Genomic DNA, 23985 nt, shown 5'->3' with positions numbered 1-23985 from the left:
TTTTTCCCTCTCTCATATTTTACTCTCTCCACTTTAACTATTTAAATATCAATTCCTTAAATCATGTGCCCAAAAGAAGTGAGTCTAATACTCTGAGACGAAGGGAGTATATTTTTATAGAATAGATTGAGAGAGACAACAATAAATTAATGTGGCCACATATGGTAGATGAGAGAATTAAATCCTCCTCTAATCTAATGTTGCAAATTAACGTGGTCAATATTACAACTCATCTTGATACTGATTCGTTACACCAATTGGTTACAATTTAGATATTTTGAATTTTATGTCACCATTTATATATATATCAATATTATTTTTTCACATCACGTTGGAAAAAAGTGAAAATACAATGTTGATAAAATAGATTGAGAGAGAACTGAAAATGAATGTGGTCACATAAGGTAGGTGAGATAGTTAAATCCTCATCTCATAAAATTTCAAAGATCATTAAAGTTGTTGAACATTTTGTTTTACAATAAGATTATAGCCAAATTCTTATCCGACATTCTTTGAAAATACTCTGTTTTTAGTTAGATCATGGCGGCATATGCAGCCTTGGTTTCTTTAATGAATCTCATAGATGATATCCAAAACCATCACTCCCCACCCATTTTTCTCCACAAATTCCAAACTCAATCTCTCACTGAACATGTTCTCTTCCTGCAAGAATTTCTTCAGGCTTACAAGTCCCCTGTTTCTGACAGCGACGAAGCGGATCCACTGGAGATGCGTATTGCAAAAGCAGCTTATGCGGCCGAGGATGTTATCGAATCTCGTATCGTCCAAAAGATTGAACACAGTAGATCCAAAGCAACCAAAATCAGAAGCTTCTTCAATTGGTTTCCCAGAAATGTCTCTGCAAATCAAAGTGATGATGATGAACGAATCGAGTTGTACCGAGAGGTGGAAAACTTGATAGAAGAAATGGATCGGATCAAGATAGTGGCGATGGCGACCAACACAGGGAAGAAGGTGGTGGTGCTCCGTGATCAACCACGTAGATTCGTCCCTTCTTCCAGTGGGAAGAAGAGTAGTGGCATGATGGTGTTCTCCGATCATGTCATGCGTGGGATCATGGATAAGCTCATGTCAAACGAATCCGGTCTCCAAGTCATCCCCATCACAGGTATGGGTGGAATAGGTAAGACCGCTCTTGCTCAAACCGTTTATTCACAAAAAACTGTTACAGAGCATTTTCGTGTGCTTGGGCTACTATCTCTGAACAATACAACACGAGAGAAATTCTATGTGAACTTGTCTCTCAAGCCACTAACAAAGATATGGAAAATCTTAATGGAAGGAGTGAAGCCAAATTAGGATCAGAGCTCCACAAATCTTTGATTGGCAGAAGGTTTCTAATTGTAATGGATGATATGTGGAATATTGAATCTTGGAATGAGATACAACATTTCTTTCCTAACAATGGAAATTCCAGTCGTATAATGGTAACGACTCGGCTATCCCAATTGAGTTCTCAATTGAACAATCAATATAGCCATCAAATGGAATTTCTTGACGAGAGTAGTAGTTGGGTCTTGTTCTCCAAAACTCTGTTTGAAGAGGAACCCTTTCCTCTTGATTTGGAGAAAGTTGGAAAGGAAATTGCACACAATTGTAGAGGACTTCCTCTGTCAATTGTTGTAGTGGGAGGTATTTTGAAAAATACGAAACGCACACAAGAATGTTGGGAATCAATAAGAAACAACGTAACTTCATTAGTAAATTTGGACAATGATAAGCATTGTTTGAGATTGTTAAAAATGAGCTATGATCATTTGCCTGTCTACTTAAAGCCTTGTTTCTTATACATGGGAGTGTTTGAGGAAGATGAAGAAATTGGCATCTCAAAGCTCATCAAGTTATGGGCCGACGAAGTATTTCTTAAACCAATAGATGGCAAAAGTTTGAGAACAATTGGGAAAGAGTACTTAAAGGAATTAGTTGATAGAAATCTCATTCTAGTCCACATGTTGGGGTCTACTGGAAATATAAAACAAGTCAAAGCTCATGATTTGGTAAGAGACCTATCCGTGAACCAGGGCAAGAAGGAAGGGTTTTATCACATTGTAGGAGAATCTAGTGCAGGAGGCATAAAGAGCCATCGCCGCATTGTCATACGCAGGAAAACATCAAAGGAGAAAGTCACCGATGACTTGAAATCTATGTCGCATGCTCGTTCCATTATTTACATGCATGGCATAGTTCCACGGTGCTTGGATTTTGGATTGTTGAGGACAATGCAAGCATATGCATATTTTGGGTTTCAGCATGTTAACTTGCGGCACCTTGCAGACAGTTATGTTGAACACTATCCCTCTAGTTTTTCTTCTGCCAATGACCTTTGGAATTTGCAGACACTGATAATTCCTCACATACCTTTGTCAATTGAGTTTCCTAAGTTTTGGGAAATGCCTCAACTGAGGCATATTGACATGGCATTTGTGCCTCCAGATCCTTCAAGTGATGCTGTTGTCATGGAAAATCTCTTAGTACTTAAGGGACCACTTAATTTCAAGTGGGATGAAGAGGCGGTTAAGAGATTTCCCAATATCAAGAAATTGAAATTACATTATAAAGGGAGCAAGGGAATGGGGTGCGATGATTATTATTACCTGAGCAATATTGAATGCTTTTGTAAATTAGAATCCCTCTATATCTCGTGTTGGTATTATCATGCAGGGAAAGTCTTTCCGTTTCAGATCAGCTTTCCTCAAACCCTCAAGAGTTTGACTCTTCTGATGAACAGTAGCTTTGGTTGGGGAACGATGTTGGAAACGTTAGGTTCGTTGCCCCATCTTGAGAAGCTCAAGTTGCTCCATGGATGTTTTGGAACTGGAAAGTGGGAAATCTGTGAAGGCCAATTCCCTTGCCTCAAATACTTGGAATTGTGTAAATGGGATGGTCTCAAAAATTGGACAGCAGAAGCAAGCACCATCTTTCCATGCCTTGAGAAGCTTCATTTAACTCGAATGGAAGAATTGGAGAATATTCCATCTAAAATTGGAGACATACCATACCGACTCTCCAAAATATATGGCTACATCATTGTGGTGAATCAGTGATGAAATCTACGAAAAAGATAGTTGAGGAACAAATGGATTCACAAGGTGACGATCTTTCCTTTAACGTTCACATTGTGCTTTGGCCTTATAATAACGAAGAAGAAGCAGTGTTGAAAGAGTTGCAGAGCTTGTCCAGTCCCAACTTTGTAGTTACCAAACGGTGGGACTTTGTAAAATAATGAGTTATAAATTTCTTTTCTTCTCATATTTTTGTATAATGTTGCATTTTCTCATATTAGTGGACTCCATGATTATGCATTTTTGTATCATGTTGCTTTGTTGATTCACAACATTTTGCATATCTTGTTGCTATCAACTTCTTCTGTTTTAATTTAACTAAATTTTACTTTGAGGTAAAAGAAAGCATTATTGATTCAAGTGTTTAATATGACAAGATAGGAAACTATATAATCAGACTGTGAGGTTAAAATGTCCCTCCAACCTTGACACTTCATTTTGAGAATTTGAAAATATATTTCACATTGTACGAAACCTACCTACCCATTGTTTTGATTCTACTCAGAAATTTACAACATCCATACCATGATACCAACCAATTTTAGCATCGTTAATCATATTTTGTTTTTTGGTGCATGAATTAGGACATGGAAAATTATCATATTTATGTGTAGTTGAATATTCGTTTCATACCAATTATTATGAAAATGGACGTAGGCCTCGTTGGGTCGATGGGCCCAATAAAAATAGGCCCATCAAATAAAAGCATTTTTATTATACAAAATGAGAAATTATAATTTTTTATAGTACTAATAAACGTATAAGTGACTTGAACTGAATTCATTATTCACTTGCATTAAATCTACATACTATAATATAATTATACCATACAACTATTGATACATTGAGATCATCATATTAATCATATTTTATTCTTTGATACATGTATTGGGACATGAAAAATCAGCACCATTCCCCTATGCAATAGAATAGATCATCATTTCAAGTATGAGTCAGTCACATAAATATGTCATACTATTGTTAATTCAACATTCATACACTATTGTTAAGTGAGGCATTTATTTTCGGTGCAAGATTAAGAAAAATATGTTGTCAGTTAAGTGGAGAATGATGGAGTGTTATAGAACTACAAATTTAAATTCAATATTTCTCGAGAATTGGTTTACAGAAAATAAATATACCATTTTCTTTTCTTTGGAATGCAAACTGATTCTGTACTATTTAGTTCACAAAATTAAATATTGTGTTACTCGTATGACCTTGTCAAAAATCTTCACTGGACACAACTCCGACATTTAAAAATTGTAATTTTCCACATTTGTTTCTCCCTCACATATTCATAAGGATAGACGAAGGCGGCGAGCTGCCACCTGGCCCGTGACCCGTCTCCATGGTTTCCTCTCTCTCTACTTCGGAGAGTGAAGTGTTGTCGTCGTCATGCCTCAGTGACGCTCGCAACTCAACCACAACACCAAAAACACAAACACAAACACAGACACAGACGTATTCTTTTTCCACTTTTTGAGACCTAATTTGAAAATATTAGGAGCCTAAGTTTTATCATGACAATGGGTTAATCTTGTTGGGATGATGGGCTCAAATAAAAATAGGCCCATCATCCAAATCCAGTAAATGTAGAGAAACATTCTTAAATTGATAATGTGAGTAATTTTGCACTTTACTTATAAATGACTCACATTGAACCTAAAACTAGAAAATATAAATTAAAGAAAATTATCAGGACTCGTGGCACTACATGTAGATAATAAGAGAAAGTTAAGCAGTCATTTTGTTTTGATTCTACTCAGAAATTTACAACATCCATACCATGATACCAACCAATTTTAGCATCGTTAATCATATTTCTTTTTTTTGGTGCATGAATTAGGACATGGAAAATTATCATATTTACCAATTATTATGAAAATGGGTAGGCCTTGTTAGTCGATGGGCCCAATAAAAAAAGGCACACCCAATAAAAACATTTTTATTATACAAAATGAGAAATTATAACTTTTAATAGTACTAATAAATAAATTATAACTATAAATTCGTATAAGTGACTTGCACTGAATGCATGATGCATTAAATCTACATACTATAATATAATATTAATATATTTTTATTTTATTAGATCATTGCTTATTTTATAGCAATTTCATTTAAAGAAATTTTTATTTCAACCTCTCATATAGAAGTATTGTTATAAATATGCAAAGGTTTCTTCAACAATATATTTGACCCCTTGGCAACTTGTTGGAAAAAATCTTCCCATTGTTTTGAATCACTTCGATATTTTCAAATAATTATACCAACCAACTTGATCATCATTAATCATATTTTATATTTTGATACATGTATTGGGACATAAAAAAATCAGCACCATTCACCTATGCAATAGATCATCAATTCAACTTTAAGTATGAGTCAGTCACATAAATATGTCATTCATACACATAAATTTTATTACAATGTGCGTCGTTTATACACTAAGGTGATGTTCGGTTGCCAAAATAAAATAATACCAAGATATAATCTAGGATTGAGTTGTGAGATTATTTTAGTCATTGGAGGTTAGCTAAGACCAGTGGCGGAACCAGAAATACAAACAAGCCGGTGCTGAAATATTAATAATATTAAAATAATTAAAATATTAATAATATTAAAATAATTTTAAAAATGATACTACCTCCGTCCACCAAATTTGTTCCAGTTTTTCATTTCCGTCCGTCCCCCAAAATTTGTCTTATTTCACTTTTACCATTTTTGATAGTGGACCTCATATTCCACTAACTCATTCCTACTCACATTTTATTATAAAACTAATATATAAAAGTAGGACTCACGATCTACTAATTTTTTCAACTCACTTTCCATTACATTTCTTAAAATCCGTGCCGGGTTAAAGTGGGACGAATTTTAATGGACGGAGGTAGTAATATTATTATACTAGTACTAATATTTACTTTTACTAACCTTTTTACAAAAGTTAAAGAGAACATTTTTTCAAGTTAAATCATACGCCAAAATTCTAGGACACTTGATATAAAAAAATATAATAATTCAAAATAAAACTATAAAAATTATAAATTTATGAAATATTACCATTTTTTTCATATAAAATCATATCCCTAAAGTCTTGCTCTCATTAATAACATTTAAATAAAGTAAATAAATCAAAATAAAGAGAACATAATCTAATAAGGAGTAATATACATAATAAATATATTAATTATTGATGATACAAGGAATTAAAATTCATACACCATACATATTGATAGTACATGAATTAGAATTAACAAATTGATAGTATAATTTTGTAGGCAAATTAATTGAAAAGGAATTAAATATATGAGTTAGAGTTAATAAAACTAATGGCTTCGATTTGATCAATCAAAATATTAGTAGTACTACTTCTTGAAAAAAAATTTACTAATAAATGAGTAATTATCTGTCAAAAAGAGAAGTGAGATGTTGGTCCAAGAATTAAATAGGAGTATGAGTATTATTTAATAGCTGGGCTAATATTAAAAACGGGCCAATTAATTCTATTTTGAAGTTACAGCCCAATATAAAAAAACCTAAATCTGTAACTTTCTTCTTCCTCGGCACTTCACGGAGCTTCTGCAACTGGCGGCGCCCTTAAAGTTTCCGGTGATATTTATCTAGAATTGAGCTGTGAGATTGAATCTCATGAACCAAATACATTATAAATTTAATCTCGGATACAATCTTGCAAACCGAAAACTCCATACTAGACAAATACAGATACTTTATACAATCCAATCCAATCTAACCAATTCTAACATTTTTTTTAAAAAGGTTTTTATTTGAACCTTTTCACTAAAAATATCCTTTTAAATATGCCCATATAATATTCTCATTCTCCATTTGTATTATTACAAAAAATCACCTACATCCAAGCAAAAGAAATGGAATATGACAGCTCGCCAACCAACTTGATAAGCACAAGTCATATTTTCAAACTCAAAGAATTGTGTCAACTTGGAATACAATCTTGTGGTCTTGTTTGTACAAACCTACCCACTGTTTTGAATCTCTACTCAGAAATTTTCATAAATCATATTTTATCCTTCGATTCATGAATTGGGACATAATAAATTAGGACCAATCACCTACTCTATTATTCATAATTTCAGCCTTCATAAATCATTCCATAAATGTGTTCATGAGCAAGCATTGTGTTAGTATGTGTTAGATCCTATCAAATTCTTATCCAAAATTCTCAAAATCATACTTAGGTCATGGCAGCCTATGCAGCCTTAGTCTCTCTAATGAATCTCATAGATTCCATCCAACACCATCATTCCCCACCCATCTCTCTCTTTAAATACCAAACTCAGTCTCTCATTGAAAATGTTCTCTTCCTGCAAGAATTTCTCCAAACTTACAAGTCCCCTGTTTCCGACACCGACGAAGCAGATCCACTGGAGATGCGTATTGCAAAAGCAGCTTATGCGGCAGAGAATGTTATCGAATCTCATATCGTCCAAAAGATTCAGCTCAGTAGATCCAAAGCAACCAAAATCAGAAGCTTCTTCAATTGGTTTCCGAGAAATGTCTCTGCAGATCACGAAGATGATGGTGATGATGATGATGCTGATAAACAAATCGAGTTGTATCGGGAGGTAGATAACGTGATAGAAGAAATGGATCGGATCAAGATAGTGGCGAAGGAGACCAACACGGAGAAGGTGCTGGTGCTCCGTGATCAACCACGTAGATTCATCCCTTCTTCCAGTATGAAGAAAAGTAGTGGCATGATGGTTTTCTCTGATCATGTCTTGCATGGAATCATGGAAAAGCTCATGTCATACGAATCCGGTCTTCAAGTCATCCCCATAACAGGTATGGGTGGGATTGGTAAAACCGCTCTCGCTCAAACTGTTTATTCACACAAAGCTATTATTGAGCATTTTGATATTTGTGCTTGGGCTACTATTTCCGAACAATACAACACAAGAGAAATTCTATGTGAACTTGTTTCTCAAGCCACTAACAAAGACAAGGAACAACTTAGTGAAAGGAGTGAACATGAATTGGGATTAGAGCTCCACCAATATTTGTTTGATAGAAGGTTCCTAATTGTAATGGATGATATGTGGAATATTGAGTCTTGGGACGAGATAAAACATGTCTTTCCTAACAATGAGAATCACAGTCGAATAATGGTGACGACTAGGCAATCACAATTGACCTCTCAATTAAACAATCGTTATAGCCATCAAATGGAATTTCTTGATGAGAGTCGTAGTTGGGTATTGTTCTCCAAAACTGTGTTTGGAGAGGAACAATTTCCTCTTGAATTGGAGAAAATTGGAAAAGAAATGGCATATAATTGTAGGGGACTTCCTCTATCAATTGTTGTAGTTGGAGGTCTTTTGAAAACTATGGAACACAGCCAAAAAGTTTGGGAGTTAATAAGAAACAACTCAACTTCAGTAGTAAATTTAGACAATAATAAGCACTGCTTAAGATTGTTGAAAATGAGCTATAATCATTTACCAGTCTACTTGAAGCCTTGTTTCTTATACATGAGTGTGTTTGAGGAAGATGATGCAATTAGAGTCTCAACACTTGTTAAGCTATGGGTTTGTGAAGGATTTCTTAAACCTGTAGATGGTCAAAGTTTGGAAACAATTGGGAAAATGCGATTAAAGGATTTAGTGGATAGAAATCTCATTCTAGTGGATGAGTTGGGGTCTACTGGAAACATAAAACGAGTCAAAGTTCACGATTTGCTAAGAGACATATGCATATATGAGAGCAAGAAAGAAGGGTTTTATCATGTGATAGGAGAGTCTAGTCCTCGAGTCATAAATAGTCAACGCCGCGTTGTTGTACGCAAGAACACTTCACATAAGAAAGTGGTTGAGGACTTGCAATCTATGTCGCATGCTCGCTCAATTATTAGCGAGCATGGGAAACTTCCAAAGGGCAAGAACTTTAGGTTGTTGAGGACAATACACGCATACAAATTTCGTTATTTCGGTGACAAAAGCTACGTGAATTCTCGCGTGGTTGGGTATGTTAACTTGCGGCACCTTGCTGTTGAGGTTGCTAGTATGTCCTCAATATTTTCTTCTTTTGGTCACCTTTGGAATTTGCAGACTTTGATAATTTCCTGCGAGAGTGAGTCTACTGCGCCTACTGAGATTTGGAAAATGCCTCAACTGCGGCATATTGCTATGACGGGGATAAGAAGAAGATTAAAGCTCCCAGATCCTTCAACTGATGATGTTGTCATGGAAAATCTTGTGGTACTTAAGGGAGTAGTCAATTTCAAGTGTGATGAAGAGGTTGTTAAGAGAATTCCCAATATCAATAAATTGAAGATACGGTATGAGGGGAAAACGGGAACGGAGCATGATGATTATTACTGTATGGGCAATATTAAGTGTTTGAATAAATTGGAGTACCTCTACATCTCACTTTGGTATGATTTTAGAGGGAGTGACTTGTATAAGCTCATGTTTCCCCAAAACCTCAAGAGTTTGACCCTTTCAGTACATAATGGATTTGAATGCGAAATGATGTTGGAAAAGATCGGTTCGTTGCCTCTTCTTGAGAAGTTCAAGTTGTGGATGGGACACTTTGAAACAGGTAAGTGGGAAATCTTTGAAGACCAATTCCCTAGCCTCAAATACTTGGGGTTGTTTTCGTGTGAGAGTCTTACATATTGGACTACAAAAGCGAGCTCCATCTTCCCACTTCTTGAGACACTTTATCTTTTTGATTTAGATGGACTGGAGAACATCCCATCTGAAATTGGATACATACCCACACTCCAAAGCATACAAATGGTTGCTTGTCGCGAATCAGTGGTAAAATGTGCAAAAGAGATTGTAGACGAACAAATGGATTTAGATGGGAACAATATTTCCTTTAATGTTCGCGTTTGGCTTCCGCTTTTTAAAAATGAAGAAGCAGTGTTGCGAGAGTTGCAGAGCTTGTCAGGTCCTAACTTTGAAGTTGCATATTCCTAACTAGGGCCAAATTCTTAATTTGAGATTTCTTATCTTCTCATTCTTTAGAATAAGCATTGTATAATGTTGCATTTTCAACAAATTATGTGTAAATTTCTCCAATATATTTGCAATCGCAACAGTTTATCATATGTTTAAATAATCTATCAATTACATTTTGCTCTGGCTCACAACATCTTGCATATGTTATAGGATTCAAACAAAAGAAATGGAATGTGACTACTTTTCAACAGGCAAGAATTTTCAAAATTCTAGAATCCTACCAACTTGGAATTCAAACTAGGTGACTTGCATATTTGCACATCTAATTTCCAACTTCATCATCATGAAAAGTTGCTATGTTATAATTTCATCATTCCAACTTTCATAACTCATAAGTGTCTTTCAACCTAAGATGCATTTTCTACAAATTTTATGTAAGCTTCTTCAAGATATTTTCTATTGAAAAGTCCATGATTTTTAAACATGTTTTCCCTTTATTTGATTAATAGCATTAAGTCTTCTAGTTATTTATAGTTTTAAAGCCAAAAACTTTAATTAGTTGAAGAATTAATGTTCCACATACTATTCACACTTTGCATGAACAAACTCAGAGTAATTAATCAAAGAATTCCAATCAGCTAGTTTCTTGTTTCCAAATCAATGTTTTAAAATAATATTAAATATATTAATTTCTTGGCAATTAAAAGTGCAATATACAACAGCATGTCCTTTATCACAAAAGGCCTAAAATCGAAATTTAAAAATCTAACAATCAGAAAAGCCTTAAAATATAAATGCAAAATCATGAAAACTTTGACTTTGAAGTTGTACAAATCCCTAATAAGGCTATGTTTTCTAAATATTGAGTTTGAGATTACTTTACTGAGCATAAGCATTGTTTATGCTGTATATTACTTCTCCAAGATATTTTCAACTGAGACAATTTACCAGATGTTTAAAGAATCTATTATTCAACCAAAAATCATATTACCATTTTTCACTTGTGCCATCTTTTTTAGTAAATTCTCCAAGTATTAGCATCTGCTGTTGACCGAATTGTAGAATGTTTCTTCCTTCCGACTCACCTTCTGGACCACATGGAACCATTCACTGAAATTAATTACCGATATGCGTGGATTATACGCAATTTAATCGTAGAGATTGACTTCATATAAGTGACATAAACTAGACTATTTCTCATGTGTAGGGGCTCACAATTCTTTATGCAATGTTGCTTGTTTTCAGCCAGATATTAATAAGCATTACCAATCACATATCACTGAATGAGACAACACAATTAATGTGATCAGAAATAGTAGTTGAGAGACATATTAGCCTATGTATGTAGCATTGGTTTCTCTAAATAAAGATTCTATCAAATTCTCAGAAAATACTCAGTTTTAGTAAAAGATTATGGCGGCCTATGCCGCCTTGGTTTCTCTAATAAATATCATATACGACATCGAGCAACATCGTTCCCCACCCGTCTCTTTCAACAAACACCAAATACAATCCCTTGTAGAATATGTCATCTTCCTACAAGAATTTCTCCAAGCCTACAAGTCCCCTGTTTCTGACTGTGATGAAGCAGATCCCTTGGAGATGCGTATTGCGGATGCAGCTTATGCGGCTGAAGATGTTATCGAATCTCATATCGTCCACAACATTCAGCTCAGTAGATCCAGAAGCTTATTCAATTCAGATGTTGATGATGAACAGACTAGGTTGTATCAAGGTGTACAAACTGTGATAGAAGAAATGGATCGGATCAAGAGAGTGGCGATCGAGACCAACACGGAGAAGGTGGTGGTGTTTAGTGATCAACGGCATGGATTCATCTCTTCTTCCGCTGGAAAGAAGAGTAGTAGCATGATGGTGTTCTCTGATCAAGTCTTGCATAAGATCATGGAAAAGCTCGTTGCACACGAACCTGCTCGCCAAGTTATCCCGATTACAGGAATGGGCGGGATAGGTAAGACCGCTCTTGCTCAAACTGTTTATTCGAAGCAAGTTATTAAGGAGCGTTTTGATATTTGTGCTTGGGCAACTATTTCTGAACAATACAACACAAGAGAAATTCTATGCGAACTCGTTTCTCAAGCCACTAACAGTAAAAAGGAACAGCTAAGTGAGAGGAGTGCAGAAGAATTAGGATTAGAGCTCTACCAGTATTTGTCGGGTAGAAGATTTCTAATTGTAATGGATGATATGTGGAATATTGAGTCTTGGAATGAGACACAACATTTCTTTCCCAATAATGAGAGTTGTAGTCGCATAATGGTGACGACTAGGCTATCACAATTGAGTTCTCAATTGAACACTCTTTTTAGCCATCAAATGGAATTACTTGACGAGATAAGTAGTTGGGTGCTCTTCTCCAAAACGGTGTTTGGAGAGGAGCGTTTTCCTCCGGAACTGGAGAAAATTGGAAAGGAAATTGCGAACAATTGCAGAGGACTTCCTCTATCAATTGTTGTAGTGGGTGGTATTTTGGCAAATAAGGAACACACACAAGAATGTTGGGAATCAATAAGGAACAACTTAACTTCAATAGTAAATTTAGAGAATGATAAGCTTTGCTTGAGATTGTTGAAAATGAGCTACACCCATTTGCCAGTCTACTTAAAACCATGTTTTTTATACATGGGCGTGTTTGAGGATGATGATGCAATTAGCGTCTCAAATCTCGTCAATCTATGGGTTTGTGAAGGATTTCTTAATCCATTAGATGGCAAAAGTTTGGAAACAATTGGGAAAGGGTTCTTAAAGGACTTAGTTGATAGAAATCTCATTCTAGTTGACGAGTTGGGGTCTACTGGAAATATAAAAAAAGTCAAAGTTCATGATTTGCTAAGAGACGTATGCGTGAATCAGGGTAAGAAAGAAGGGTTCTATCATGTGATCGGAGAATCTAGTCCGCGAGGTATAAATAGCCAACGCCGCATTGTTATACGCAAAAACACTTCAAAGGAGAAAGTCATTGAAGACTTGCAATATGTGTCGCATGCTCGTTCTATTATTTGTGAGGATTGGGAAGTTCCACGGGGCCAGAATTTCGAGTTGCTGAGGACAATACATGCATACAAATTTCGTACTTTCGAATACGAAAGCTACGTGAATTCTCTTGTGTTTGGATATGTTAACTTGCGGAACTTGGCCGTTGAAGTTGCTAGCATGTCCTCAATTGTTTCTCCTTTCAATCATCTTTGGAACTTGCAAACATTGATCATTTCTTGTCCGCATGAGTCTACTGCGCCTACTGAGATCTGGACAATGCCTCAACTAAGGCATATCAATATCAAGAGAAAATTGATTCTCCCAGATCCTCCAAGTGATGCTGTCGTCATGGAGAATCTAGTGGTTCTTGAGGGGGCACTTAATTTCAAGTGCGGTGAAGAGGTGGTTAAGAGAATTCCCAATATTAATAAACTGATGATAAAGTATTCAGGAATGGGTCGTGACGACGATTATTATCTAGATAATATTGAATATTTGTGTAAATTAGAATCCCTCTTTATCTTTTGTGAGTATGGTTTTAGAGGGAATGCCTCTTTGTATAATCTCACCTTTCCCCAAACCCTCAAGAGTTTGAAACTTGAGTTGAAAGATGACTTTGAATTGGAAATGATGTTGGAAAAGATAGGTTCGTTGCCAGTTCTTGAGAAGTTCAAGTTGGGTGGCGGATGCTTTGGCACAGGCAAGTGGGAAATCTTTGAAGGCCAATTTCCTCGCCTCAAGTACTTGTCATTGTATTCGTGTCGTAGACTGGAGCATTGGACTGCAGAAGCGAGCACCATCTTTCCACGCCTTGAAAAGCTTTCTCTTGTTCTTTTAATAGGGTTGGAGAATATCCCTTCAGAAATTGGATACATACCGACAATCCAAAAAATACAAATGGTTCTTTGCAGTGAATTGGTGGTGAAATGTGCAAAAGAGATTGTAGAGGAACAAATGACTCTACAAGGGGACGATCTCCCCTTTCATGTTCACGTTCGGCATCCACTTGATAAGAACGAAGCATCAAAGAGCTTGGTAGGTCCCAACTTCGAAGTTGTATATAGAAGATGACCAAACCAAAAAGAATTCTGAATGAGCACTATGTTTGCTTAATACTATTGAGTTAGATTTCCTTTCTTCTCATCCTCAGAAGAGCATGTATTATGCTGCATTTTCTACAAATTTTATATAGCTTCTTTAACATATTTACAACTGAAATAGTTTACTGCCCTGTTTCAAATTACATGAGCATGATTCTAATTTAATTATTAGCTCCTAGTTTCTTGTTTCCAAACCAACTGTGGTATATAATGATAAATTAGTATATCAACTTATTGGCAATTAAAAGAGCAATATACAACAAGTCATTTATCACTAGAAAAGCGCTAAAATCCAAATCTAAGATGATAGTATGGTTGGGTGGTCATTGATAAACTATGAAAAAATGTGTGGTTGAGTTGGATGAATATTGATGATATGGAAGATGACGAGGAGGAGATAGAAATTAATTAAATACCGTATAAGAAAAGTGGATGGTTGGGGTGGTTGCTGATAAACATAGTCTAAAATCCAAATCTAACATAAGAAAAGTATTAAACCATAAATCCAAAATCACAAAAAATTGAATAAAACAAGCACAAAGGCAGAAGCTTACCTCTTCGTCGTCTCAGCCTGTCGCCGGTGGATACTTTTGTTTCTGTTGAAGAATCTATTTGAGTTCACTCTTCTAATATAAGGTGGGCTTGGCTAATAAAATAATGGGCTTTATTATTGGGCTAAAACTTTCAATTATTAAAAAGGATAAGTTAAGACTCTCTAACAAGAGCCCAATTAATAAAACAGAATCCAATGTAACTGCAGAAAAGATAGTTCGCGGCTTAATTCTATCCAAAAAAAAAATAGTCTTCCCTTTCATGTTGAGACATTCATCCAACAGTCAGAAATTACTTACTGCTCCTCGGTTCTATCGGTTCTCTAGTAGTAGAGTTATTTCGCTATTTTAATACGTTCTACAATGGTAGATCCCTTTTCGATAAAAAAAATCAACATAATTTTTTTCTCACTTACTTTATTTTCTCTTCATCACTCTACCATTTTTTTTCTTACTTTATTCTTCTTTTACTTAACTCACTTGAAACAATTTTTTCTTAAATCTCACGCCGAAAAGGAATGCATCCACTATTATGGAACGGAGGGAGTATGTTTTATAAAATTTTGCTTACGTCCCACAATAAAAGTCACATTTTGTCATTTTGATTCGTCCCATAATAAGAGTCACACTATACTCCCTCCGTCCACGAATAGGAGTCTCGTTTTTCTATTTTGGTCCGTCCACGAATAGGAGTCCCGGTTCATAATGACCATAAATGGTAAAGAGATCCCACATTCCAATAACTCATTCCACTCACATATCATTAAACTAATATATACAAGTGGGACCCCTATTCCACTAACTTTCTTCCACCCACTTTTCCTAACATTTCATAAAACTCGTGCCGGATAAAAATGGGACTCCTATTTGTGGACGGAGGGAGTATGTGGAAAGTAGGCCTTCACTCTGATGATGGGATTTGGAAGGTGAATTCTATCTTTAATAATTAGTTGTCAATGCAATTTTATTTGTTTTTGGTTAATCTGATTGATTATTAATTGATCTTTAGGCCCTTGAAAAATGTCAACTTAAGTCAACAATCAGTGAGCTTCCAACTTACAGAATCTTCTGGTAAGACTAACAATGTAGCAAAAAATGAATGAATAGAAGGATTGGTAGTGATTGAGATTGGTTTGTTTTGATGCAGTGAGTAATGAAGGAGTTCTTCGACTGTACAGTGATAATTGTGGCGCATCGCGTTCCAACAAATGGATTTACAAGATGATGATCTTCCCTTTCATGTTCATGTTCTACTTTATCCGAGCGAAGTGAAGAACGAAGCAATGCAGAGCTTGGCAGGTCCTAACATTGAATTTATACAATGCAGAGCCTAGAGGCATAAATAACCAACGCCGTATTGTTATGCAATATTCAACAAGCATTTGGAATTTCTGACAAGGTGGGCCTGACTATTGGGCCTTACTATTGTAATGAAACTTTAAATTAAATTAAAAAGAAATTAAGACTCAATAACAATAAGCCCAATTGTAAGGTAAATTAGATGTAGCATGATCCGTCCCTTGTTAGGCGAGATGTTTTTTTTAGTGCAAGATTAAGAAAAATATAATTTTGTTAGATAAGTAGAGAGAGATAGTATTAAAAGTACATATTTAAGTGACAAATTTGAAATTATTTCCCATTCATTAAGAATCAGTTTAGAGAAAGCTACCATTAATTCATATAATTAAACATTTTGTTATTTATACAAACTGCTCAAACTATCCTAACCGGACATGACTTTGATCATTGTAAAGTGTAATTTTCTTGTTATATATGTAGTAGTGTTTCACAATTGTAATTTTTCCCTTTAAAATTGTTTTGTTCGACCTCTATTGAAGTAATGATAAATTAAGCCCTGCTGAAATTATAAAATAAAATGTAATTAGGTTTTAGTTTAGTATTTTATTAGCTGTATTTGTGCCTATATATAAGGCATTTATTTGTATTTTTAACACTTTATAAAATGTAATCCATACTTGAATTTTCCCCTTTTCTCATATCTCTCTCTACCGACGATTATTCATATTTTCAGTTTCTTCTTCTTTCTCCAATGGAGGTTTCTCCATTATCTCAATCCAATTCTACAAGTTATATTTGCAAAATTAAAGAAAGGACTTCAAAATACCAATCAGATTCAAATAAAAGAAATGAAATATGACATCTTCCAACTTGCAATGTTTTTAAAATTCAAAAGTTCTCCCTACTTGGTGCCTTACTAAGTACAAAACCTGCCTACCCATTGTTTTGAATCTACTCGGAAATTTACGAGATCCATTCCAACCAATTTTATCATCGTTAATCATATTTTATTTTTCGGTGCATGAATTAGGACATGAAAAATTATCATATTTATGTGCTGTTTAATGGTATATATCTAATGTGAAGTAGTTGAATAATCGTTTCACACCAATTATTAAGAAAATGGGTTGGCCTTGTTGGTCGATAGCCCCAATTAATAATATGCCCTAAAATAAAAGCATTTTTAAATATGAAATGTGAAATTATCAATTATACTCCCTAAGTCCCCTAAAAATATGGATTTTGGGATAACACGGGTTTTAACATGAAATTGACAAAATATAATAGGAACTTTGGGGACACTATGTTTTAAAATGATTGGAATATTGTTAATAAGGAATGAGTACATTTCTTAGAAGGAAAAAGCTCGCAATAATGAAAGTGGACTAACACGGTGGAAAGAACACAAAAAAGGAGACTATTATTGGAGATGGAAGAAATAGTAAATTATAATATTAATATATTTTTATTTTTATTTTATTGGATCATTTTAATGAAGTTTTTATTTCAACCTCTCATATAGATGTATTGTTAAAAATATAAAATGGTTTCTTCACCAATATATTTGACCCCTTGGTGGACAAAATCTACCCATTGTTTTGAATCCACTTGGAAATTTCCAAATAATTATACCAACCAACTTGATCGTCATTAATCATATTTTATGTACATGAATTGGGACATGAAAAATCAGCACCAATCAACTATGTAATAGCTCATCATTTCAACTTTAAAGCATGAGTCAGTCACATAAATACGTCATATTTATTAATTAATATAGTTCATTTGACAGACTATATATGTCCTACTACTTTAACATTCATACATTTCATTAAAAGGTTTTTATTTGAACCTTTTCCATAGATTACTTTTAAAATATGCACATATTTCCGCTATAATATATTTGCACTATTACAAAAAATCACCTCAAAATATCAATCAGACCCAAACAAAAGAAATGGAATATGACAGCTTGCCAACCAACTTGTTAATCTTTAAATCATATTTTCAAAATTCAAGAATTGGATCAACACAAAACCTACCCACTGTTTTGAATCTACTCAGAAATATCATAAATCATATTTTATCATTCATAACTTATAGTATAAGAGTGTTCTTCAACATATAAGCTAAATACAGATTCTATCAAATTCTTATCCAACCTTCTTAGAGAAAACTGTGTTGCAGTTAGATCATGGCAGCTTATGCAGCTTTGCTCTCTCTAATGCGTCTCATAGATGACATCGAGAACCATCACTCCCCACCCATCTCTCTTGACAAACACCAAATTCAATCTCTCACTGAAAATGTTACCTTCCTGCAACAATTTCTCCAAGCTTACAGGTCTCCTGTTTCTGATAGCGATGAAGCAGATCCACTGGAGATGCGTATTGCTGATGCAGCTTATGCGGCCGAGGATGTTATCGAATCTCATATTGTTGACAAGATTCAGCACAATAGACCCGAAGCAACCAAACTCAGACGCTTCTTCAATTGGTTTCGAGGTTCAAAGGATCCGAGAAATGTCTCATCAAAACATGATGATATTGATGATGAACCGGCCAAGTTGTATGAAGATGTACAAAATGTGATAGATGAAATGGATCGGATCAAGGCAGTGGCGATGGAGACCAATACAGAGAAGGTTGTGGTGCTCCATGATCAACCGTGTAGATTGGTCTCTTCTTCCACTAAGAAGCAGAGTGGTGGCATGATGGTGTTCTCTGATCATGTCTTGCATGGAATCATGGAAAAGCTCATGTCTAACGAATCCGGTCGCCAAGTCATCCCCATAACAGGCATGGGTGGGATAGGTAAGACCGCTCTTGCTCAAACTGTTTATTCACAAAAAGCAATTAATGAGCATTTTGATATTTGTGCTTGGGCAACTATTTCCGAACAATACAACAAGAGAGAAATTCTGTGTGAACTTGTTTCTCAAGCCACTATGAAAGACAAGAAACAACTAAGTGAAAAGAGTGCAGCCGAATTAGGATTAGAGCTCCACAAATATTTGTTTGGTAGAAGGTTTCTAATTGTAATGGATGATATGTGGAAGATTGAGTCTTGGGACGAGATTCAACGTTTCTTTCCTAACAATGAGAATCACAGTCGAATAATGGTGACAACTAGGCAATCACAACTGACTCCTCAGTTAAACAATCACTATAGCCATTCAATGGAGTTTCTTGATGAGGCTAGTAGTTGGAACCTATTATCCAAAACTGTGTTTGAAGAGGAACCCTTTCCTCTTGATTTGCAGAAAGTTGGAAAGGAAATTGCACACAGTTGTAGAGGACTTCCTTTGTCAATTGTTGTGGTGGGGGGTATTTTAAAAAATATGGAGCGCACAAAAAAATGTTGGGAATCAATAAGAAACAACCTAACTTCAGTAGTAAATTTAAAGAATGATCAACATTGCTTGAGATTATTAAAAATGAGCTATGATCATTTGCCTGTCTACTTAAAGCCTTGTTTCTTATACATGGGAGTGTTTGAGGAAGACGAAGAAATTCTCATCTCAAAGCTTATCAAGTTATGGGTCAGCGAAGGATTTCTTAAACCAATAGATGGCAATAGTTTGGGAACAATTGGGAAAGGGTTCATAAAGGACTTAATTGATAGAAATCTCATTCTAGTTGACAAGTTGGGGTCTACTGGAAATATAAAACAAGTCAAAGTTCATGATTTGGTAAGAGACCTATGCGTGAACCAGAGCAAGAAGGAAGGTTTTTATCATGTTGTAGGAGAACCTAGTCCTGGAGGCATAAAGATCCATCGCCGCATTGTCGTACGCAGGAAAACTTCAAAGAAGAAAGTCGTCAATGACTTGAAGTATATGTTACATGCTCGTTCCATTATTTGCGAACATGGCAAAGTTCCACGGTGCCGGAATTTTAGATTGTTGAGGACAATACAAGTAGGCAGATCTCGTGGGTTTCAGTATGTTAACTTGCGGCACCTTGCTCACATGGGCTCGAGTTTTTCTTATTCCAATCAGCTTTGGAATTTGCAAACGCTGATCGTTCCTTGGACACCTATATTTGCTTTTACTGAGTTTTGGGAAATGCCTCAACTGAGGCATATTCAGATGAGATTTGTGCTTCTCCCAGATCCTTCGAGTGATTCTTTCGTTATGGAGAATCTCGTAGTACTTAAGGGAGCACTTAATTTGAAGTGGGATGAAGAGGTGGTTAAGAGATTTCCCAATATCAAGAAATTGGATATATGTTATTCAGGGAGACAGGGAATGGGATGTGATGATGATTATTATTTGAGCAATATTAAATGCTTGTGTAAATTAGAATCCCTCGGCATCTGGTGTAGGAGAGATTTTAGAGGGAATGCCTCTTTGTTTAAGCTCACCTTTCCCCAAACCCTCAAGAGTTTGACTCTTGGGATAAACTTTGCCTTTGAATGGGAAACGATGATGGAAAAGATTGGTTCATTGCCCCTTCTTGAGAAGTTTGAGTTGCATTTGGGAGGCTTTGGAACCGGCAAGTGGGAAATCTTCGAAGGCCAATTCCCTTGCCTCAAATATTTGGAATTGGATACGTGTCATGGCCTGAAAAATTGGACTGGGACTGCAGATGCAAGCTCCATCTTTCCACGTCTTCAGAAGCTTTGTTTAACTCGATTGGAAGAGTTGGAGAATATTCCATCTGAAATTGGTTACATACCGACTCTCCAAAATATAACGATATGGTATTGCGGTGATTCAGTGGTGAAATCTGCGAAAGAGATTGTAGAGGAACAAATGGATTTACAAGGTGACGATATTCCCTTTCATGTTAAGGTTACACTACCCTATGAGTTTAGTAAAAACAAAGGGATGAACGAAGCAATGCGGAGCTTGACAGGTCCTAACTTTGAAGTTGTCTAGTAAGATAGATAGAGATGCTTATGTTTTCTAAATATTTGGTTGAATATTTATCGTCTACTCATCTTCAAATGAGCATTGTAATATTCTACTACAAATATGTGCAAACTTCTCCAAGATATTTGCATTGCTACGTATAGCTTGAATGTGGGTTGCGTATATTCATACAACTACAAAGTTTCAAACATTTCCAATTCCATTTCCATCCGTGCTTTGAATTTCCTTCATAACATTCACAACATCTTGCATATGTGGTCTCTTCAATACATCTTGAATTGCACTCATATTTTCTCCTTTTTTCCACATCTTAACGTCGAGATTCGAGAATAGCGTAGATGTAGTATTTATAATTAAAAGTATTGTTTTGAAATTAAAAACAAAAACTCTAATTAATCAAAGAATTGATGTTTCAACATACTCTGTACAATCTGAATAAACAAATTCGGATATATTAGCCGATGAATTAATTGTTCAATCTGCTAGTTTATTGTTCCAAATCAACAGTGGTACATAATGATGAAAACATTAATTACACAATAATTTCTTGGCAATGAAAAGAGCAATATGCAACAGTAAGTCATTTACACATATAAAAAGGACTCCACTATCAGGATTGCATGTATTATCTGCAAAATAGTTGTTTAAGTGTGCAGGATAAAGGAGTCCAAGTCAGTAGGAGACGGTCCTGACAACGTAGGTGAAAAGGGCGCTAGAAGGGTGCAATACTGACCAGGATGCATGCCAGAGAAAAGGCTCGAGATGGAGAAGAAGGATAGCTGGATGATCATAAACAAGGGCAGAAAAGTCAATTCGCAAAGGAAGTCTACCTAAAAATAAGGGCAAACCTCCCTATAAAAGAAGCTACTTGGAGAGAGAGAAGGAGTTCCGAGTGCGAAAGTTCAACCACTACACTTAAGTTAGAATTCTCTCTAGAAGACCAGTTCCTTTAGCATTGTCCAGTTCTTCTCGTTCCTCGCCTCAACCATGATCACCTGAAGTTCCAGCCGTCCATCGGAGAGTCATCATTCCACCGTTCCAGCTAGTTTGTCGTCGAATAGTAGTTTCATCGCTGGAGTGGCATAAACAATCTTTAAGCGCTTTCCTAGTTTAAAGTTTACTTGTTTTCTTTGTTGGATCTGTTGCAAACATTAGTTCTTGTTGCCTTTTGAAGTATTTAGTTACGATCTAACATTTTAAGTTATGAAGTTTCTATTTCGCATGTCTCTTTGGTTTGAATTTGCTTCATTCTTCCTAAGAAAGTTAGATCTAGTTGTTGCTTTTAATTTCTAAAGTGTTGCGCATGTTCTTGTTTGAGTAAGCTACGCCTTGAGTAGTTAATCGAAATTTTTAGTCATGTTTCATTTTAAGTTTTCGTGCATGAGTTTCTTGTTCTGTGTTGCTATTACCACCTTGCATGTCAGTCAGTAGGAGTAATCTGTAGTTGCAGTTGTTCGTCTTAAATTTGAGCACTTTAATTAATGGATCTTGAGTTTGAAGTTATGAATCTGGGTTTAGTTATGGAGTTTGTGTTCATATGATTTCTGTTAATACTTGGTGAAGAAGGAAACATCAAAATCAACTTTTGTTTGGACCACTTTTACTTTTTGGTTACTTTTTACTTTTGTCCTTTACTTTAAGTTTGTACCCTCCAGATCTGTCAGAGTTGTCACCCAGCCACCAAATACCATGTTGTCTATATTTCCTCATTTAGTAATTGTCTACTTTCTACATGTCCCTAAGATACCTTGTTCCCCATTTTCACGTACACAACCAAATGTCTGTTACTTTCACGCCCACTAGTCAGTAGAGTACCATCTTTACTTTCCGCCTAGGTAGAATCTCAACCCAAAAGCATGGTAGCTAACCAAAACCACCCCGGAATATCACCAAAATTATCCCAACGTGTCCATCTCTGTGGGATTCGACCTTTACCTCCACTATACTAGCGGCTAGTATAGAAGTGGGTTGAGGAATTTTATTGATACTCAAGTTTAGGTTGCCGTGCCAACGACTCAGCTCGGTTAGGATTTTCATCCTGACTAGCTAGACGCACCCTTAATTTAACACAACACCGAAAACCTGAGACCATCAAAGTTCCATGGGGCCGAAATTTCAGGTTGTTGAGGACAATACATGCATATGGATTTCTTTATAACTCTCTTGAGAGCCACGTGTATTCACGCATGTCTGGGTATGTTAAGTTGCAGCACCTTGTTGTTGAGGTTGCTAAGATGTCTTCAATTTTTTCTTCTTTCGGCCATCTTTAGAATTTGCAAACTTTGATCGTTTATTGTAATAGTTATTCTACCGCGCCTACTGAGATTTGGAAAATGCCTCAAGAGGCATATTGCTACTAACGAGTTAAGTACATTACTGATTCTCCCAGATCCTTCAAGTGATGATGTTGTCATGGAGAATCTAGTGATACTTAAGGGAGTACTCAATTTCAAGTGTGATAAAGAGGTTGTTAAAAGAATTCCCAACATCAATAAAATGCATATAATCTATAGAAAGTATGATAATGATTATTGTATGGAAAATATTGAATGTTTGGGTAAATTAGAGTACCTCAAAATCTGTCTTTGGTTTTCTAGCGTGGTTGGATTTGATAAGCTCATGTTTCCCCAAAACCTCAAGAGTTTGAATCTTGACGCAAATAGTGGCTTTGACTTGGAAATGATGTTGGAAAAGATCGGTTCATTGCCTCTTGTCGAGAAGTTCAAGATGAAGAGTGGAATATGTGAAGGCCAATTCCCTAGCCTCAAATACTGATTTCTTGTTGTAGCCTAAAACACTGGATTGCGGAAGAAAAGAGCATCTTTCCATGCCTTGAGAAGCTTCATCTTTCTCATTTACATCGGTTGGATAGCATCCCATATGAAATTGGAAATAGACCACGCTCAAAAGCATACAGATGGTGGATTGTCATGAATCCATGGTGAAATGTGCAAGGGAGATTGTAATGGAACAAATGGGTTGTCAAGGGGACGATCTTTCCTTTAATGTTTACATTGAGGTTTGACATTCTAGAAAAGATGTTAGAAAACACCGCAAGATTGGTTGTTGAAGAAAGAACTATCTTACCGGCAATGTATCGAACACAATCTAGGCAGAAAGCAAAATGAA

The 23985-nt window shown here is 35.6% G+C and overlaps 3 protein-coding genes and 1 pseudogene across 3 annotated transcripts; all 4 read left to right on the top strand.

Annotated features, from left to right (window-relative positions):
* Positions 1 to 401: 401 nt before the first annotated feature.
* Positions 402 to 3331, top strand: LOC125206502 (putative late blight resistance protein homolog R1B-16; annotated as a pseudogene).
* Positions 3332 to 7217: 3886 nt separating this feature from the next.
* On the top strand, positions 7218 to 10206 carry LOC125206501 (putative late blight resistance protein homolog R1A-3). The gene has a single exon (XM_048105751.2). The coding sequence runs from the start codon at positions 7310 to 7312 to the stop codon at positions 10049 to 10051; it is 2742 nt and encodes a 913-aa protein (XP_047961708.1). The 5' UTR covers positions 7218 to 7309; the 3' UTR covers positions 10052 to 10206.
* Positions 10207 to 11395: 1189 nt separating this feature from the next.
* LOC125206500 (putative late blight resistance protein homolog R1B-16) lies at positions 11396 to 14257 on the top strand. The gene has a single exon (XM_048105750.2). It carries the CDS (start codon positions 11447 to 11449, stop codon positions 14099 to 14101), a length of 2655 nt encoding a protein of 884 aa, XP_047961707.1. The 5' UTR covers positions 11396 to 11446; the 3' UTR covers positions 14102 to 14257.
* A 3829-nt stretch (positions 14258 to 18086) lies between these two features.
* On the top strand, positions 18087 to 22012 carry LOC125206499 (putative late blight resistance protein homolog R1A-3). The gene has a single exon (XM_048105749.2). It carries the CDS (start codon positions 18175 to 18177, stop codon positions 20860 to 20862), a length of 2688 nt encoding a protein of 895 aa, XP_047961706.1. The 5' UTR covers positions 18087 to 18174; the 3' UTR covers positions 20863 to 22012.
* Positions 22013 to 23985: the final 1973 nt, after the last annotated feature.

This window comes from Salvia hispanica, chromosome 6 (genome assembly GCF_029641045.1).
Source record: "Salvia hispanica isolate PSC_SH4W2 chromosome 6, Shi_PSC_v1, whole genome shotgun sequence".
Taxonomy (NCBI): domain Eukaryota; kingdom Viridiplantae; phylum Streptophyta; class Magnoliopsida; order Lamiales; family Lamiaceae; genus Salvia; species Salvia hispanica.
Note: the sequence above shows the minus strand (reverse complement) of the source record. Positions and strands in the feature narration are given on the sequence as shown.

Coding starts and splice junctions, on each gene's coding strand:
- LOC125206501 (XM_048105751.2), top strand. CDS start 7,310: ATGGCAGCCTATGCAGCCTTAGTCTCTCTAATGAATCTCATAGATTCC.
- LOC125206500 (XM_048105750.2), top strand. CDS start 11,447: ATGGCGGCCTATGCCGCCTTGGTTTCTCTAATAAATATCATATACGAC.
- LOC125206499 (XM_048105749.2), top strand. CDS start 18,175: ATGGCAGCTTATGCAGCTTTGCTCTCTCTAATGCGTCTCATAGATGAC.